General features: G+C 49.2%; 1 protein-coding gene across 4 annotated transcripts in view; it reads left to right on the top strand.

The window, feature by feature from the left end:
- CALN1 (calneuron 1) overlaps positions 1 to 18,392 on the top strand; it is a 154,539-nt gene that overhangs the window by 17,413 nt on the left and 118,734 nt on the right. The window contains exon 2 of one of the 4 annotated variants that reach the window (XM_071765362.1): positions 2,625 to 2,811. In XM_071765362.1, the coding sequence (XP_071621463.1) occupies positions 2,690 to 2,811 (122 nt within the window). In that variant the 5' untranslated portion in view covers positions 2,625 to 2,689. Of the gene's footprint in view, positions 1 to 2,624; positions 2,812 to 10,841; positions 11,166 to 11,721; positions 11,882 to 12,591; positions 12,827 to 18,392 lie in introns of those variants that run through there. The other 3 variants (XM_071765364.1, XM_071765363.1, XM_071765365.1) reach the window with 3 other exon arrangements.

Below are 18,392 nucleotides of genomic sequence, written 5' to 3'. Positions count from 1 at the left end.
GTGCTCCTTCCAGCACAGCTCTGGGGCCCCCTCCTCCTGGGGAGGCTTCTGGGGAAATGCAGCTCCAGGCAGAACAAGGGTTACAAGGACAGTAACCCTAACCCTGCCACCACCAGTCATATAATTGCAGAGAGAGTCCCTCCTGGCCTCCTCCTTTTTTTCTTTCTTTTTTTTTTCTTTTTTTTTTTTTTTTTTTTTTTCTTTTTCATGTCCTGGATCATGGAGTAGAAGAAACTGAATCAAGTGGGTCCCTGCTAAGCATGAAATTCAACAGGATTGTGAAGATAACAAGGACCTCCTGCCTATCAGGGTCTAATCTGCACAGCACACTTCCTGGCACAAGTCTGGGTCTCTCAGGCATAGAACTGGTTGTCAGCAACCCTAAGGACATAAAAAAGAAGTGGAGAGCAGAGGACCAGATTTTGAGTGGCTTCATCATTTTCCCACAGTTCCCCTTAGCCTGTCCTTCAGGAGCAGCTGACAGGCTCACACTGCTCCCTGTTTCTGAGGTCATTACTTATTTCATTAGCCAACTGATCTGGAAGATCAGACGTTATCTTAAAAAAAAAAAAAGGACATTTTACTGTCATGAGGTGGTTGGCTAGCAGGGTAAAGTGCAAAGCTCTCATTTAAGAGTGAGAGTCAGACACTAGCGACAAGATCTACAGTGAAAGTGATCTGTACATTTGCATCTTTGCCTTTGCTCCACTCTGGGGAGACCCCCCTGGGGTACAGCTGGGTCCAGTTCTGGGGTCCCCATCAGCAGAAGGACACGGAGCTGTTGGAACAAGTCCAGAGGAAGCCACAAAGATGTTGGGAGGGCTGGAGCAGCTCTGGAGCCAGGGGGAGAGAGTTGGGGGTGTTCAGGCTGGAGAAGAGAAGCTGCAATGGGGAGACCTTAGAGCACCTTCCAGTGCCTGAAGGGGCTCCAGGAAAGCTGGAGAGGGACTTGGGACAAGGGCCTGGAGGGATGGGATGAGGGGGAAGGGCTTTAAATTGGAAAACAGGAGACTGAGATGAGATCAGAGGAAGAAATTGTTTGGTGTGAGGGTGCTGAGCCCCTGTCCCAGGTTTCCCAGAGAAGCTGTGGCTGCCCCATCCCTGGCAGTGTTGAAGGTTGGATGGGGCTTGGAGCACCCTGGGCTGGGGGAGGTGTCCCTGACCATGGCAGGGATTGGGACTGGATGAGCTTTAAGGTCCTTTCCTTGGGCTCTCAGAGGAGGGGCTGCAAAGCACAGGTAAGTCAGGCAGCCCAGAGAAATGTGAGCACAGTTCCAAGAGCCAGAGCAGAGCCTTGGAGAGTCAGCAATGGCAGAGGTGGCAGCAGTAGTGCTGTCAGTAATAGTGCTACACCTGGGTGAGGTGTCAGGAGTGGAAGCAGCTGTGCAACTGCAGACAAAATGGCACAGAAATTCTTGCTTCCAGTTGCTCAAAAAACATGTGGAAGGAGAGCAAGGACAGATGTCAAGTGACAGATGGTCCTGGTGTGGGAAAGGGGCATCCTGGGGCACCAGCAGGCTCCTGCCTGTTGTGGAGGTGGTTTCCAGAAGAATAAATAACAAAGTACATGTGTGGATCATCTGGGGGGTCTTGCCCAGGTGCAAGGCTCTGTACAGGGTAAGGAATAAAGTGCTTGTTTGAAATGTAAGAAGAGCGTGATTGTGGCTGATGTGGCAGGATGGCTGAGGGCATGGGTTGGTGTCCCAGCAGGTACTGGGGATGGTGTCACCCAGGTACAGGGCACAGAGGGTCCTGGCAATGGAAAAAGGGGAGCGTAGAGGTGTGTCCATGGTAGTGGGGAATGAACTTGGCAGGTGTCTCTTGAGCAGCAATGCTGCAGCAGGTGGCACAATGCACAGAAGCAGTGTGCAGGGGCAGAAGGTGTTGGTCAGACTTTTAAGTTGTGTGTCACATTGGAGAAGAGGAAAAATGCTCATTGAAAGGGATGCCCTGCCTGGGGACTTGGAGGTTGCGTGGTGGGTGCTCTCCAGAGGTCCCTGCAAGTGCATGGGTGACCCTGGCTCCTTCTCTTGGTGCATCCCTGGGACCCAGGAGCCCTCGCTGGACCCAGATTCCTCCCAGGAACAGCAGCAATATCTCCATGGGTGGGAGGTGGGCACACTCCTGGCTGCATCCAGGGACAACCAACATGCTCCAGGGTGGTGGTGGTGGGAGGGCACAGGAGCAGAGCTTGCTGTCAGGAGGACTCGTGGCATCTCCTGTGGATGCTCAGAGGCTCCTGAGGAGATGCCTGCAGATGCTGCAGGTCTGCTCTCTCGTGGCTACTGGGCTGCAGCTGGAGCCAACCCTGGATGTTTCATTCCATCTGTGCTACCCACCTGGTGTTGCAAAACACATGAGCCAGTCATTGGTGCCCTGTGGAAGGACAGAGCTGTGTCCCAGAGCTGCCTCTTCCTGTGGCATTCAATATTCTCTGCAGACCCAGCTTTGCTTTCCTGAACATCTGGTCCAGATGTGGTTATTCACCTCCTGCCTCGCTGCACTCCTGCCATTGTTGTCCTGCTCCACAGTGTAAAGCTGGCATGAATTATTGAAAGATTGAGTTTAAATAAATGATAAACTCCTCTTCTGCCTGCAGTTAAGGTTCTGTCCCCTCCTTTCAGAGCTGTGCTGCCAGAGCTGCTGTCCCCATGATGAGCTCCCGTGTCACCACTCTGTCACCTGCCTGATGGGGCTGATTGAGGAACATGGAGAGGGGCAGCCCAAGCATGAATGTGGCCGAGGGGATGAGTCTCCTGGGGAGAAGGAAGAGCCACAGCAGCCAAGCAGACAACCAGAGTTTCCCTCCTGGCAAGTGTCTTTTTTCATCTGAAAGGGCTCCTGAGGGGGGGAGAGCTGGGTGGGGGTGGGAGGATGGAGCTGGAGGGACTCGAGGGTGGGCAGCGGGGACATCACTGGGGACCTTGGCAACAAGGACAGTGGGTGTGAGCCTTGGGAATCTGACAGCCTAAAGAATCCTGAGTTTAAAAAAGAGCCTGGAGTAAAATCACATCCCAGGGAAACTTCTTGTGGGACTGGGAGCTTCTTGTGGGCAGCTACGTGCCTGTGGTGTGACGACAAGGGTCACCGTGGGTCTAAACCACCCAAACCCTCCTTTATTATGTTGGCTCTCAGCTGGCAAGTCCAAATGGGTCTTTGGAACCCTGGTAGTCTTGGAAATGGATTTTATTTTTTTTTTTTTTTTTTTTCTTCACCCTTCTGCAAAATGCCTTGACTCACAGTTGCATGAGGCTGTGGGGACTCACAGCAGACCATCTGTTTCAGCTGTTAGCAGTCATTAATTTTCCTCCTATTTTTTGCTACTTTTGAGACACTTGGGGAAAAAATATGTTCTTGATGGCAGTGGAGGACTTCAAAGTCACGTACATTTATGGGTTTTTTTTTTGTGAAACAATGTACAATGGATGCAGTTGTTGTAAGAGAATTACATTTCTATTGGGTTTTCTAGATAGGGAATTTGTCTCCTGTGGAAAAGCAGGAGGACACAGTGTATTGTATTTTCCACCATGCATTTGGCTAATACCTGCCTTGCTTCTATACATCAACTAAAGAGGTTTGTTTTGTTTTCTTGTTTTGTTTTACTTTTGTTAACTCTAATGCAGAAAGCCTTTAAATTAAAAAAAATACTGTGAGGTTTTTTTTGTAAGCCACTACTCGTCTGGAGCTAAGTACTTACTGATTAAATCAGCCTTATTGTCTCCAGTTCTTCTGCCCAGAAACTGGAAAATTACTCAGCTCCTTGACAGGTGTTCACAGCTGATGGCTCAGATTTGTGGATCAAGTGCTAGGGCATATGGCATGATAAATACCAGAACAAACTGATCCTATTGACACTGTCCACCCTCCAGCCTGTGCACATTTATCCTTGTGCCTTGCTCTTGCTGTGTGACAGCCCATTCCTGAGCCAGCTTCTCTCAGAGGTGCTGCTCCCAAGGAATTGGCTCCTCAGGGTTTGATAGAAGTGTTGTGATGCTGGTTTTGCAAGGGCCTCAGCTTGGGTCAGTGTCCACCATGGGTTTGCATCCAACCTGTTTCATTAGTGTGTTCAGCTGGTGAAGGCACATCATTGCCCAAGAGCCTCTCTCGTGGTTTCCCTGGTGCTTGTGTAGAGATTTAGATGCAGTAAAAAAAACTTCCTGGAGTTGAAGGGGTGCTGGGAAATGCTGAAGATGGGTAGAATAAAGGAGGATGGAATATCTTGTGTGGAAATGTGTGATGGGGAGGTGAGGGCAGCTCCTCCAGAGGATGCTGAGTCTGGCTTTGTGCAAATATAAATTGTAGAATCCCAGACTGGTTTGGGCTGGAAAGGACCTTAAAGACCACCCAGTCCCAACCCCTGCCATGGTCAGGGACACCTTCCCCAGCCCAGGGTGCTCTAAGCCTCATCCAACCTTCAACACTGCCAGGGATGGGGCAGCCACAGCTTCTCTGGGAGACCTGGGACAGGGGCTCAGCATGAAGCAAGGGTCTGGATGGTCTGGTAATGGGTAGAGTGAAAAATTCTGCACTGGGCTTGGGGTTGTGCTGGTTTGGGTCATGAAGCCTGAAAGTAAGAGCTGTGGGACAGGGTGGAAACCATGAGCCACCAACCTCCCTGCCTAGTCTGGAGCTGTCTGATGGTGGGAGATGGAGCATCTCAGAGCTGTCAGTGACACCTGGGTGTGGTGGCAGCCAGAGAGCTGTGGAGGATTTCCAGCCCTTCATCAGGACTCTGGCTTTCAGCAGGATCACACATGTGGCCTGGAAAATGCTCTGTTGAGCTGGCCAAGGAGCTGCTATCACTTCTGGGTGTGGGAGCTGGTTCTGCCATGGGGCCATACAACCCCTTGTGTGCCACTGCAGAGTGAGCTGGCACCTGGGGACACTGCAGGGATGGTGACTCCTCTCCTGTTGCCTGCTTCAGGGTGGGATGTGTTGCTAAAGCCCATGTGTGCAAAGCCAAGACTCTGTAGGATATGCTCAGCATCCCATCGGGGTGATTCCACCTGCATTTTGGGGCATAGCCTGGCTCCATTCTGGTCCTTTGTGTGCAGAGGAGCAGGATGTGTCCCATCCCTCTGTCTCTGCCCCTGTTCCTCAGCCAGGTGTGTTCCCTGAGTGCCCTGGGGCAGCCAGTGCCCTGCAGTGCCTGCTGCAAGCTTCCTGGCAAAAGGTGGAGGAATGCACATCTGGAGGCTCAGAGACCTTCAGTGCCCATGTGGTTTCCATTTGGGGGCCTTCTGTTGTTGATTGACTTAATTAAAATTAAAAAAAAAACCCAAACAAGCAGAGAGGATTAGACTATTTAAAAAAAATTAAAAAAGAAATACCTCTATCTGAGGGCTACAGAGCTGGTTTTCAATTTGAAATTTCTCTTAATTTTATTTTTAATGTGCCTTCCCCCAAAAATTTCAATCTGCAAACCAAAAGGAGGTGTTAGACATTTAAACAAAACCAAACACAACCCTAAATCTATTACCCGGCTCAAAATCAATTCAAGTTAATTCTCAATCTACTAACTTTGCAAAGCCAATTTTCTGGAAAAAAATGAAATGCTTTGTTTATTAAAAAACCCAACAAACTGAACCATTGCTTTTTAAAAATTAACTGAATTCACCAAGGTACTGAAAATGTTTCCCATGTTTTTGCCCCAGCATGGAGAAATGTGGGCTGGTGCTCAGCAGTGGGATGCTCCCTCCTTTGCCCCACCTGCTATGGGGCGTTCTGGGGCATGGCTTGAGATTTACAGGTTTGATGAAGAGGGAGGAAGATGATGAGTGATCCCAGGGACCCCCAGTTTTTGCCTTCATCCCCCAAACTGTGTCTGCCTGCAACCATCCTCCACCTCCTCCCTCTGTCAGGAGCTTGGTGCATCTCCTGGAGACCCAGCACAGCCCTCAGCCTGAAAATCACTGCTGAGACCCTCGATGAGGAGTGAAAATAAGAAAAAAGGAAGAAAATCTCTCCTCATCAGGAAATCTGCCTACTAACACCCCAGACACAAAAGTCTCAATGGAGCTTTTCCCCTCCCAAGCAGCTAAAATGTCTCTTGCTGATGGGAAGGCTAAAAATAAGTGAGTTCTCCACAAACAGCTTAAAGATGTTGAAAATGAAAAGCAACAAAGGCTGTAGAATGTGTGAGTCACTGAATTACAGAGCTATCTTTCTAAGAGCAAAACAAAACGTAACAAGGAAAAAAAGTAAAACAAAAAACAAACACAAAAAAATCCCCAGCCCCCTCCTCACTGCAATCCCTTGTGAGTTCCCTGGGTTCCCCCATGGACACCCAACTTCTGGTGAATTAGCAAAGGGCTGAGACCTTCCTCTCCAGTTTTATTCTGTAGTTTGCCAGAGCTGCTCTGTATAAACAAGAAGAGTGAAAAAACTGCCTGCTCAATGGCACAAACAGGAGGGACTTTTCTCTCCCACATGGGCATTTTTTTTTTTTTTTTTTTATTATTTCTTTTTTTTTGGAGATAAGCTGCCTCACTGGAGGTCAAGCCTTCTTGCAGGGAAGAGTGTAAGTGTGTTTGTCCTGACATCATGTTCCTATAGCCCCAGCTAAGCCCCAAATGTTTGGACTCTGGGCTGGGAGTGACAGATTTTTGTGGGTGTGATGGTGTTTGTCTGTAGCTTGAGTTTATTGAGATAACATTGTTTACAGCAGTCCCCAGCTCAGGATTTTTCCCTCCCTGGAGGTCTCCTTTCATGGTGAGCTCCACTGGGGTGGACTCTGCAAAACTAAAACTTTTTTAGCATTTGCAGATGAGCTTGATGTTTGCAGAATCTTGGTGTTTGGGGCAGCAGGAGAGGGGATGGTGCCAAGGTGGTGCCTCCATCTGATGTTTGGAGCAGCCCCAAGCTCCCCAATGGGCTGAGCTGAAACCTTGGAGCCAAGCAGATGGTAGGGCTGGGGACAAGAATCTGCCAGCGCTGTGTGGCCCAGGCCTGCTGTCAGGGTGTGCTGATATCACCAGGGGTGGAAGGAGCTGGAGTCTGCCCCTTTCAACCTATCCTCAGCAGCACTTTCATCCATCCTCATCCTCACTGCAGCAGGGGGAGGAATCACCAGCTCATAGGATGCCAGGTTGGATGGGACCTCAGGGATCACCTGGTGCAGCCTCTCTAGGTAGGAACACAGTTTAGTTGAGATGTTCCAGCACACTGTCAAGATGTGTTGTAAAAGTGTCCAAGGTTGGGGAATGCACCACGGCCCTGGGGAAATTGTTCTAATGTCCAACTGTTCTCATAGTGAAAGATTTTCTTCTGATGTCCAGTTGGGATCTCCCCAGGAGTAACTTCACCCATTACCCCTCATCTTTTCCATGTGGCTCCTCCTGAAATTGGAGTGTCCATCTTCTCAGGAGCCATCCTTTAAGTAGTGGGACGTGGAAATAAGGTCTCCCCTGAGCCTTCTTTCCTCCAGGCTGAACAAACCCAGTTTTCTTCACCTTTCCTCCCACAGCAGGCTTCCCAGTCCTTTCATCATCTCTGTGGCCTTTCCCTCAACCCTCTCCCATCTGTTCACATCATTTTTATGTAGTAGGCACCAGAAGTGAGCACAGAAATCCAGGAATGGCAACAGGAGCACCTGGCCAGGCTGGGCCAGAGCCCTGTCCTGAGGCCACTACAGGGCTGGCTCAGTCCTGGACCAACTCCCCCATCCATCCATCAATTAATCCCTTGGCAGGTACAATAAGGCCTGTGCACAACCAACCATCATAAATCCTCGAGTGGAGCTCACTCAGCAATGGTTTAATCTAGACATTTAGTTTTAAACTTCATTAATTAAGCTTCAGAATAAAGCATCCAGTGCAGAAGCGAGATGACTCAAGAGTAAAAATAAAAGTTTCTCCTGGAATAATTAGGCATCATTAAAACATGAAAATTCAGGCTAGGGAGCAATTGCATGCCTTCCACAAAGTGTTTAATCAGAAATAATGGGATGGAATTAAGCACTACAAAAGTGTAGGCTGAAAGTTGAAAAACTTCTCCCACTTTTGGGACCTGTTACCTGGGGGATGTTACCCATCCCTCCCCTGGGAGTGGCCACACGTCTGCTGCTTAGGATGTTGAAAATTGGCCTAGACAGAAACCCCCTCCCAGGTGCTGTGGGAAATATTATCAGTTCCCTACATTGCAATGGGCCTGAGGGATCTTTCTGAATTTTAATTTCAGTGGATCATCCTGAACTGAGCAGAAGTATTTAATTTCAACAGAAGACTTTTTTCTCTTGAAGGACCTGAAGGTTTGACCCTGGTTATATTTATTTTTATATTTATTTTTAATTTTTTTAATACGATATATAGGGCTAATATATATATATTATATAGGACATTTTTAAGACAACAGCCTCTTCTAAAATCATCCCCTGGCTTGCCCTGCCTCCCCTCGGACGCCACGTTTATTGCTGCCATATTTAGCACCTTCTCACCCGATGCTTTGGCCTCCCCTTTCCTTGAACCCAAGAAAGGCACCTGAAGGGAAAGGGAGAGCCTGGCCAGGACTTTGCTGAGCATCTCCCTGCCAGCTGGGTGGTCCTCAGCTGTAATCAGCCTGACTGGTGTACAGCAGCTTGATAGCAAATTACATCCAGCCATAATCCACTTGTTATCAGAGTGACAGCTCAGTGCTGGTGGTGACAACTCACACCGAGCCCCAGCAGGCAGCCGGGCAGGTCCCTGACAGCAACCTGCCCTGCCTTGCATAATTTTTCAGCGTGTGAATTTGTCACCTCAGTATTATTTTGTCTCTCACCATCTCATTTTCAGGAGCACAACGCGCGGTGCTGATCCCTCCCCTCCCAGCCCCGGGACCTGCCTTGCAGCCCAGGACATGCTAAAAACAGACGGATTGACATGATCAGCTCTTTATTTTAGCAAATAAAAAGAGAAAAGGGCCCCTGGCTGGGCTTATTTATGCAGACACTGGTTTGGAGATGTTCTGGATCTATTTAGCAATTAATGAGAACTTGGTCCTTAAGAAATTTTTAATAACAAATCTCTAAGCTTAATGGATTTTCCAGCTACTGTTTCCAGCCACAAAGGTTGGAACCTTTTTGGTTAATGTCTTCCAGAGGTGAGGGAAAGGAAATTAGCTAAAGGCAGGGACCAATGTTCTGCACATGAGGGGCTTTGCTCTGAATTTACTCAGGTAAGCTCAGGGAGTCACAGGTGAAAGTTTCCTTACGGATCAAGCCAAAAAGAAATTAAAGAGATGGGAAGAGATTAATCAGAGTGTCACCCTGCTGAGGCAGTATTTGGGTCCCATCATCCAGCTGATGGTGCCAAGGGCCATGTTGCTGGAGTTAGCTTTTCACTAAAGGTAGGAATGACAATAATTTAACAAAAATGGTGAAATCCCAGGCTGTGGCCAGGCCTGCCCAGCCCTGCTGGTTTATAAGGGACATGGACCAAGGAAAAAATCCCGCATCTTCATCCTGGCTGGGACCTGGACTTGCCCAGGCAGTGTGCAGGCAAGGGGCAGGACAGCTGAGCTGGTGAAGCTGAAATAATTTGAAAGTGATGGCAATGGGATTTCCAGGTTGTGTAAGGAGCAGAGAAAGCAAAACCCCTCTGCCTGTGGTTTCTGAGCCAGTGATCATGTTCCTTCTGATGGTGAAATCCCAGTGTGGGGTATGGTATGACCCATGAGTCTGAAAGGAAGGAGATGGGATTTTTCAATAGAAAAGTAGAAGATGGGAGGATGTGAGCTGAACACCTTTGGGCCATGATCTCTACACTTCCTCTGAAGAGTTTGTTGAGAGGCTGTGGGATTGTTGCTGTAGATGCTTGGTCCCTCCCCAGGCTGTTTTCCAGATGTGACCAAGGCAGTTTTAGTTGATTTGTGCTGAGAATTGGGTTCCCATTAGAGATTCCTCTGCAATCAATTGATTTCACCAGCAGAACATCTCCCATGTTTTTAGCCTAAATTGGTTTTAGCTGAATTTCACTCCACTGGAGGTGCCCTGCTCCAGCTTTCCCCAGATAGGGCTTTTTCAGTGATCCAAAGAGCAGGTGCCTCTGGTGCCTTCAGAAAGGGAAGTGGAAAGACAAGCAAGCTCCAGCACTAAAGGTGACTGCACTGAGGGAGGTTATCTCCTGGCTGATCTGGGGTGGGAGTTTTAGCTCAGCTGGGAATGATGCTCAGCAATCAGGAGAGGTGCACTCCTGCTAGAACTTGTTGTACCACTCCGGAGAAGGCAGGACATCCTGGAACTGCCTGCATCCGTGATCTGTAGCTTGATGCTGTGCTCCTCTGCCCTCTTCAGCAGCAATCAGCGGAGCAGCAGGCTGGGCTCGGACACTTGGATCATCTTGGATCATCTCCGTGCACGGGGGATGTGCACACGCAGCTTTGTGCAGACTGGAGATGCACGTTTTGTGCACACCTTTGTGAGACACGGGCGAGACACGTGCAGACGTGGTTTATTCTCCTCCATTTAAAACCAACAAAACCGAGCAGCCCACACCTCCCACCCCCACCCCCGCCCTCTCTCCAGCTCCAAAAGGGACCTGAGGAGCTTTCGGGGAGCCAACTTTACCAGGGGCTCAGCCCCACATTAGTGATTCCTTTGGGGTCGAGGACTCGGGGGTTGTGCCCTTTCCCAGCCTCCCGCAGGCGGGCAGAGGGGCGGTGGGGGTCGGAGCGGACGGATCCGCGTCCCCGCTCCCTTCCGCGGAGCATCCCTGGGGGGGCTTAGGTTTAGGAGCGAGGGGGGTGGGTATGGGGGGGAAGGGGGGCTGGCAGCGAGGTGCCGGCGAGGAAGGGGTTACGGGGCCCTGCCGCAAGGTGGGCCGCGGCAGAGGGTGGTCCCCGGGCGGGGGCTGCGCGGGGCGGCGCGGCCGGGGCTGCGCGGGGCCATGGGGCGCTGAGCCGCAGCGCTACCGCGCCGCCCCGCACTCCCCTGCAAGTCTTCGGCGGTTTTCGGTTCATTTCATTTTATTTATTTTATTTATTTTTTAATTTATTTTATTTTATTCCTCCCCCCCCACCACCACTCCGCCATCCTCCCCGCCCAGCTTTCTCGCTCTCTCGCTGCCTCCTCCCTCCATCCTCCTTTGAATAACTCGGCCAGGAGCGATCTGGAGGAGGAGGAGGAGGGGGGGTGGGGGGGGGAAGAGGAGCCGAGCAAACCTGTAGCGGAGGAGCCGGCTGCTGGAGAGGTGAGTCGAGGCTTGGGGGTGGGGGGGAGAGACCCCAAAGAAGGATGCGGTTGCTCAGCTGGCTCCCTGCAAACACCCCCAGCGCCCCCTCCTTAAAGTGGGGGGCAGCTGGTGGTCCATGGGGAACCGACCTATTGGCTGGAGTCGGGGATAGGGGGGCTTAGACGGGGCGGCAGCGGAGCGGTCCCTGGAGCGCAGCGGCGACCGGAGGTGGAAAGGGAGCAACGAGGGCTTGGGGGTGGGTGGGTGTCCGCGGGTGTGGGTGTTCATCCCCTCTCACCATCCCCACGGGAGCACTTGGTACTGGTTTGGTCACTGGAGGGTGGGTGGGTTTTCGGGTTTTTTTGGCTGTGTGCGGTTGTGGGCGCCCAGCCACTCGTGGTTGTGGATCAGGGCGAGCAAGTTGCCATGGAGCAGCGTAACAGCACTTTTTGCTGCCCAGAAAAGCTTTTTCTGAATTTTTGGGCCCTCTCCTGGTTCATACAGTGGGTGATGTCATAAGCAGTCGGTATCTCTGCGGTGTCCTGCTCTGGTGGAGTTAGATAAGAACGAAGATCCCAGAGCAGAGGGAGCATCCACCATCTGTTTAAATAGTCGAGGGTTAATCAATCTGTCAAAACCAACAAACTGACTCGACGGCAGAATTTTGCCCCAAAACACCTCCTGATGCTGCTGCAATCAGAAGGCTCCCAGAATGAATCCTGCCTGCCACCCAGGTGCCACCTCTCATGGATTCATCCAGTCTCCTTTTATTTCGGACACATTTCCAATAATCATATTTTAACACTCAGTTTGCAGTAATTGTCTCCTGGTTTACCCACCTGAGCAGCAAAAGGAAGGCACTGGGGAGGGCTGAGCTGCCCCCTTTGCTGCTCCCCTGACTCTCAGCTGCTTCTCTTACCCCCAGCTCAGACCTTTCCCACCCACCAAGTTTTAGTGGTTGCATCCCCCCATTAGCACCCATCAGACTCATTCTCCAGGTGCCTTGTGAGTGTATCTGAGCTCTGGGTGGCTTTTGGAGCGGGTTGGAAACTCGTTGGGATGCAGACAGGAGATGAGAGCGGGATGGGATCAGCAGTGGGAACAGCTCCCTGGGGTCTGGCTGGGCTCTGCTTGCTGCTGAGTCCCCTGGAGGAGAGGTGTGTGTGATCCCAGCTCACTCCATGTGCTTGCTGGACTCCAGGAGGATCATCTCGTTGCCTGGGAAATCAAATTTCCTTGTTGCTCAGCTGTAAATTAGCTGCACAGGGCTGTGACTGGGAAAGGACTGGATCATCCAGGTTGCTTGCATCACGTAGGCAGCTGCCACTGAAATGACACACTTGATTGAAGGCCAAAAGAACCAAATACGTAACTGCCTGTGATTAATCTCCATATGATGCCTCAGAGCAAGTAAAAACCCCTCCTTCATCTCATCTTGTTTGTAATGAGACAACCATTGCAGGGATATCATTTGGGTCATGTTGTGGCTTTTCGGGGATTTTTGTTTTGTTTTGGGTTTGGCTTTTTTTTTTTTTTTTTTTTTTTCCCCCATTTTATTTTTTGGTTCTGGCTGTAAACTTCCATGACCTGCAACAATCTGCCATTGCAACCTTGTGTGATGCTTCATGAGAGCCCAGTGCTTTAGGTGTGCTGGTAGCTGGGGATACAAATTTTGCCAGGTAAGATCTTCCAATGCCATTTTTTTAAAACAAGGAATATTCCAGCTGGCTTCTTTTGGGGAGGGAGAGGGTCTTTGCATGAGTCTTTTCCCGACTGGCATGCATGCATGGCAGTGTGAGTGCTTTTTTCTGGGAAGGGTTTGATAGGGGAAGATTCATCTTTTCAGTTTGGGGAATCTTTATGGATGCTGAACGGGTTCCTCAGAGCAAGCACTGCACCTGTAGATGACCCCTCTCTGCACTGCACCTTCTCTCTGGGCGGGATGGGGATGGGGATGTGGTGGGTCAGGTCCAAACCCTGCACCCAGTGAAACTTCCAGGTAGCACAAGGACCTCTATGCTTGCCCTAGGGAGGGCTCAGACCTGCAGAAACTGGCTGCTGGTCCTGGGGTCTTTGGGAGTGTGGAGACCTTATCTGGGTCTCAGACCACCTCCCCTTAACTTTTTGGTGGGGCAAGACCGGTCTGGGACCCTGTCCTGTAAATTGAGGGCTGTCATCAGCAAAGGAAAGCTCTTTCCAAACACCTCCCTGCTGCTCACTCCCAGGGCAAACCTGTCTTGCAAAAAGGAGAAAAAAACCAAACAACAAACCAAACTTAATTTAAAGGGAAATGGTTTGTAAAAAGGTTAATTTTAAGAGTCTCCTTCCTTTCCTGTCTCAGCTGCCTGGGGAGATGGGGTCCTGCTCTGCTCTCACCCTCTCTCCATTATCATCCATCCTGTGCCTGAGGGCTGTGCTGATGCAGCCTGTTCTTACCATGTCATGATACCAGGGGGTGTGTGTGATATAAATATATGTATGTATAAATATAGATGGATATATAAACAACATTTTATGGCCACAGGTCCAGGATTTCCTTCAGCAGCCCAAATCCCAGCCCACCCTGGGAAGGTGTAAAGGGCTCACAGAGCCTCCAGAACCCCTTCCTCTGGAAGGTGCACTGCAATGCAAGTCTTCTCATTTTCTTTTTCTTCAAGTGGCCTAATTTCTAAGCCAAATCATTGCTTGACCAGGAATCAGATGATAGTACTACGTGTGTTTTATCTTCCAGAATGATCATATACTGAACAATAATCCCCATGGAGAAACTACTTCTATTAGGAATACCAGTAAACATCATTTCAGTCAATTTGTGGACATAGAACTTTATTGATTCAGCATAAAATATGGCAGGCAATCTATTAGGAGGAGATGTAAAATGAAACAGGCAGAGCCTTTTCAGAATATGTTGGGAAAGGAGAAGGGGTTTGAGATTGGTCATTTTAGCTGGGTGGATTGCTAAGGTAAAGCAAAATGATTTATAAATGAGCCATTTAAACACCACCGAGTCAGTTTTATTCAAATTTATACAGTCTACAGCCAAAGATACAGTAGTTAGTTCAGCTCCTAACTGGGGGAACTGGAATGTATGGTGAAACTTTGTAAGACTGGGTAGCCTTTAATTGCATTTTAAACCTGTGAATGGAGTTGGTGTTAAAAGTGTAAGCAAGGAACCAAAGTCAGTCCTGGGTATTATGCAATAGTACTTGGGCTATCATGAAAAAAGGGCAATAGCAGTAAACTGTTTTACAGGTCTGCTTTTAATTAAATGCAGTCTGCTTTGATAAAAGCACTAAAATATGAACATATTTCTCAGAATAAAGGCAGTGGTAATTAAAGGCACAGTGCAGATTTCATCTGTTGAACCTGAAGTCTTGTGGGCAGGACATGGAAAATGTATAGAAATGTATAGAAATGCAGTGGGTGGCTCTGAAACTGCCCTCTTGTTCCTTGAACTTTGTATCTGCTCCTGCAGTCTTTACCAGGCAGAATCATATATACATTTTTTACAGCAGGATAAAAGAAAACCTTAAACATCTGCACTGCATGCTGGCATTGTGGCTGTCCCTAGCTGAAGCTTTCAAGCAGCAGATACCTCACTTTTTCATACATTTTAGAGCTGTTTAACCTGGATGGAGGTTCTGGATCCATGCCATTTATTTCCTGTAACCACCCCCAATGTGCTGGTAGCTTCAGTGGGTGCCTCCCGGGGTGCAGGTGATGCCAAGGAGGGTGCTGAGCCATGGCAGCTGCCACCTTTGTCCCTGAGCCCCCAGCAGTGACCTGAGCTTGGTGGAGGTGCTGGTTTGGGGGCCCTCTGAGCCCCTGTTTTCTTCACCTTCCTGCATTTCCATCATCATCATCATCATCATCACACATGTTCTGTGTAGTTCTTCATCTGCAGAATGACTTTGGATATTTACTAAAGCAGCAAAGGTCAAAATCTGGATGCTTTGCTTTTTCAGTGGGGCATGGGAGGATGCTGGGTTTGCAGGGCATGAGGAGATGCTGGGTTTGCCTTTGGCTGCCTGGTGTCCTGAAGGCCACTGGTGTGGGATGGCACAGGTGGGCACAGAATGAGGGGCTGCATGCCAGGAGTTTCCTCAGGATCTTTTCTTTCCTGTAGTGCTGGCACATTAAATAATAACAGGAGCAATAACAATAATGAGCAGGAGAAGCTGGGAGCTCATGCTGTGGAGGAAACAGCCACCACAGATCCCCAATGGGCTTCATTCCTTCCTAACCTCAATTCTTCTTGCATTTGTCCTCACTCCCTGCCAGGGACCTGGTTCTGTGTCAGGGTGACCAGGGCAGAGCCTGGCTGAAGTTAAGGAGTTGCAGTGAGCTCTGGGATTGATCCACATTAATAAGGTTTCCTTCACTCTCCTCTGTTTGCAAGACCCCAGGTGTTTGCACAGATACCACGATTGTTTGGAGGGTTACCCAGCCCTGCAAACTTAGGCAAACAGCCCCCTGGTTTGGCTGAGCCCTGCTGGTGCCTCCAGCCTCTCCCAGTAAAGGTAACTGGGATTTAGCCATTGCCTCCCATGGGAGGAGTGTGGCCCATAGGTGTGTGTTGGAAGAATCTTAGAGCTCATCTACTCCCACCCATTGCCATGGTCAGGGGCACCTCCCAAGCTTCAAGCCCCTTCCAACCTGGAGCCTTCAGCACTCCCAGGGATGGGGCAGCCACAGCTCCTCTGGAAGCTGAAGAGCCAGATGTATTTGTGCTGCTCACTGGCAGGGTTCTCAAAGGGTTTGAGGACATGTCTAGGGGCTACCAAAGATGTCACAGTAATGTGTTCTTTGAGATACATTTATGTATTTATCCTTGATCTTAAATACTCTGCTCTGACCCCTTTTAAAAGCTGCGGTTTCAGAAAAATGCCCTCTCTCCACATTTTCTCCTGCATATTGGTGACCTCTGCCAGGGCAGTGATTTCCCCATGGAGAGCTGTCAGCACATCAACTCTTATGCAAATGAGATTCCAAAGAGCTGATCATCCCTGCCAGGTATTAAGATTGGGAACAGCCATCCCAAGAGCAAATCCCAGGAAAAACAAGAAAATGAAGTCTCTGTAGCTGTTTTCAATTATTCAGTCTCACTGGTTCTCTTTATGTTTCATGAAGAAACACGCAATTCTCTCTGGGTCTAACTTGTTTACAGAGTGCTCGTGGGTTTACAACACAGCCAGCATCAGATTTCTGTTGTAAATTTCCTTCAAATAAATACTGAAATAAAAATAAGGATGCTGTAATTTGTGCCACCCTGAGAGCTAAATACTGCACTCCAGCAGGAAATGATCATTTTGGTTTCTTGGAACAGCTTTACTATAATCTTCCAAAGCCCGGTAGCTCACAAAGAAATAAGCACAGACTTTCTTGGGGCAGCTCTGCTCACTCTGATAGGATCTGGATTCTTGTGAATTAAGGTCTTGGTTAATGATGTGCTCCAGAATGGGCTCAGATCCTGCTGAGGCCAGGGAGCTTTACAGCACTGGAGCTCCAGAGCTTAATGCTGGGAGAAAGTCCATCCCTGGCACTGCTCTGCACCTCTGAACATTGCTGCATGGTTGGGATTTTCCTTCCCATAGTGTAGTGCTTGGTGTTGAACAGCTGCTCTGGGGTCAGTGCACCAGGTGGTGGATGCTGTGGTCACCTCCTGCATCCTGTGTGTCCCAAGGCAGCTCTTCCCCCCCCCTTCTCTGCATATTCACAACAGCCTCCCGGCTCTTGCTCACCACACCCTGCTCTTGGCTTAATAGTAATTAATAAAACCCACCCTGATGGATCTGGAAGCTTCTTGTTGGGGCAGGTCTCAGATAGCTGAGCTGACTCAGATAGCAAACTGGGGTCCTCTGCTCATACCTGGATCCTCTTGGGAAACTGGGCCATAATACATGTATGAAGACACTTTCCCAAGGAAACTGATAGCCCTGAGTGTTTGCAGTAGGGAAATGCTTGGAGTGTATCTTGGTTTGAATCTTGTGCTGTGGTCTGCCTCAAGTTATATGAAAATAATTCCAGTGTTATGGTTACCCTCATCTCTTTAATTACCTTCTGGCTTATTTATGTATGTTGATGGCTCCAGTCCTCATAGCTTCTAGGGAACTTTCTGTAGGAACCATCAGCTATTGATTTGTAAAAAAATAACCCTCACCAGATGTTCAAAATCCTCCTTTAAGGAAGAGGCCTCACAGAAGTCATATTTATTGAAAGTAATTAATTGTCCTATTAAAAACCCTGAATGTTTTGAAATTTCATTAATAATAGATAATAAACCAACAGGCTAGCTGTAGTGTGTTACTTTGTTAAATCGACTGTAAAAATTGTCTTTATTCCTATATTGCATGTTTATAATTACTCATCTGTGATGTCCTCTGGCTGCTATGAATAATCCATTGGATGCTGTTCACTTGAAGAGGGTGTTTGCTCAGGGTGCTGGGCTTGGAGCTGCTGTTAATGGTGTCTCCAGCTCTGATGGGTGCCTGTGGTGTGAAGGCAACTGGACACGACTGAGTGAACACATGAGTGTGCTCAGAAAACTGTGCTCAGGACACTCGTGATACCAGACACTCAACAGTTGTGAGTGGAGCAGAAAACAGGGAAACAGAGCAGGGAACGTGTTGGAAATGCATGACAGGGGGCTGAGGATGCACGAGTGACATTTCCTGGCTGCTTTGACCTTCTTTTCATCTCAGCAAGAAACTCAGTGATGCTTTGTTGCTGCCAGCAAGGACCTCATTCCCCTCAGGTGGTTCTGTGCCATCTCCTTGTGTTCTCCCACTCGGAAAAAAATGAGCTGAGCATTGAAGGCAGAGAGAAACCTGATGGGTTTGTATTTGAACAGCAAGGGGGTTGGTGTGGTGATGGTGCCCACCTTCTCTTGCCCCTCTGCCCTGCCACATCTGCTTGGATAAAGGTGCTGGGTGTTGGCTTTGTCACCCTTGTCCCATGGCAGGAGGAGCACCTGGTGCCTGCTGGCACAGAGGAACAGGGAATCCCTGGGCACGGACAGGAGGTGACAATTCTCCCCTTGGCTCCCCTGGGCCGTTTTTGGTAGGAAAAGGTGAGAGGAACGGGATGTGGGAGTTGTTTGGCCTGAGGTCTCTGACCTGCAGATCTCCTCATCTCAGCACTGATGAGGTGTCTGCACAGACTGATGGTTTTTAAGGCCCAGGAGGAATGTCATAACATCTAAGCTGGAAAAAATATCTCAAAGCTGTCAGGTTTCACCCTGTGAGC

Source organism: Heliangelus exortis, chromosome 21 (genome assembly GCF_036169615.1).
Source record: "Heliangelus exortis chromosome 21, bHelExo1.hap1, whole genome shotgun sequence".
In the NCBI taxonomy this organism is placed as follows: domain Eukaryota; kingdom Metazoa; phylum Chordata; class Aves; order Apodiformes; family Trochilidae; genus Heliangelus; species Heliangelus exortis.
This window is presented reverse-complemented; position numbering and strand designations above follow the sequence as displayed.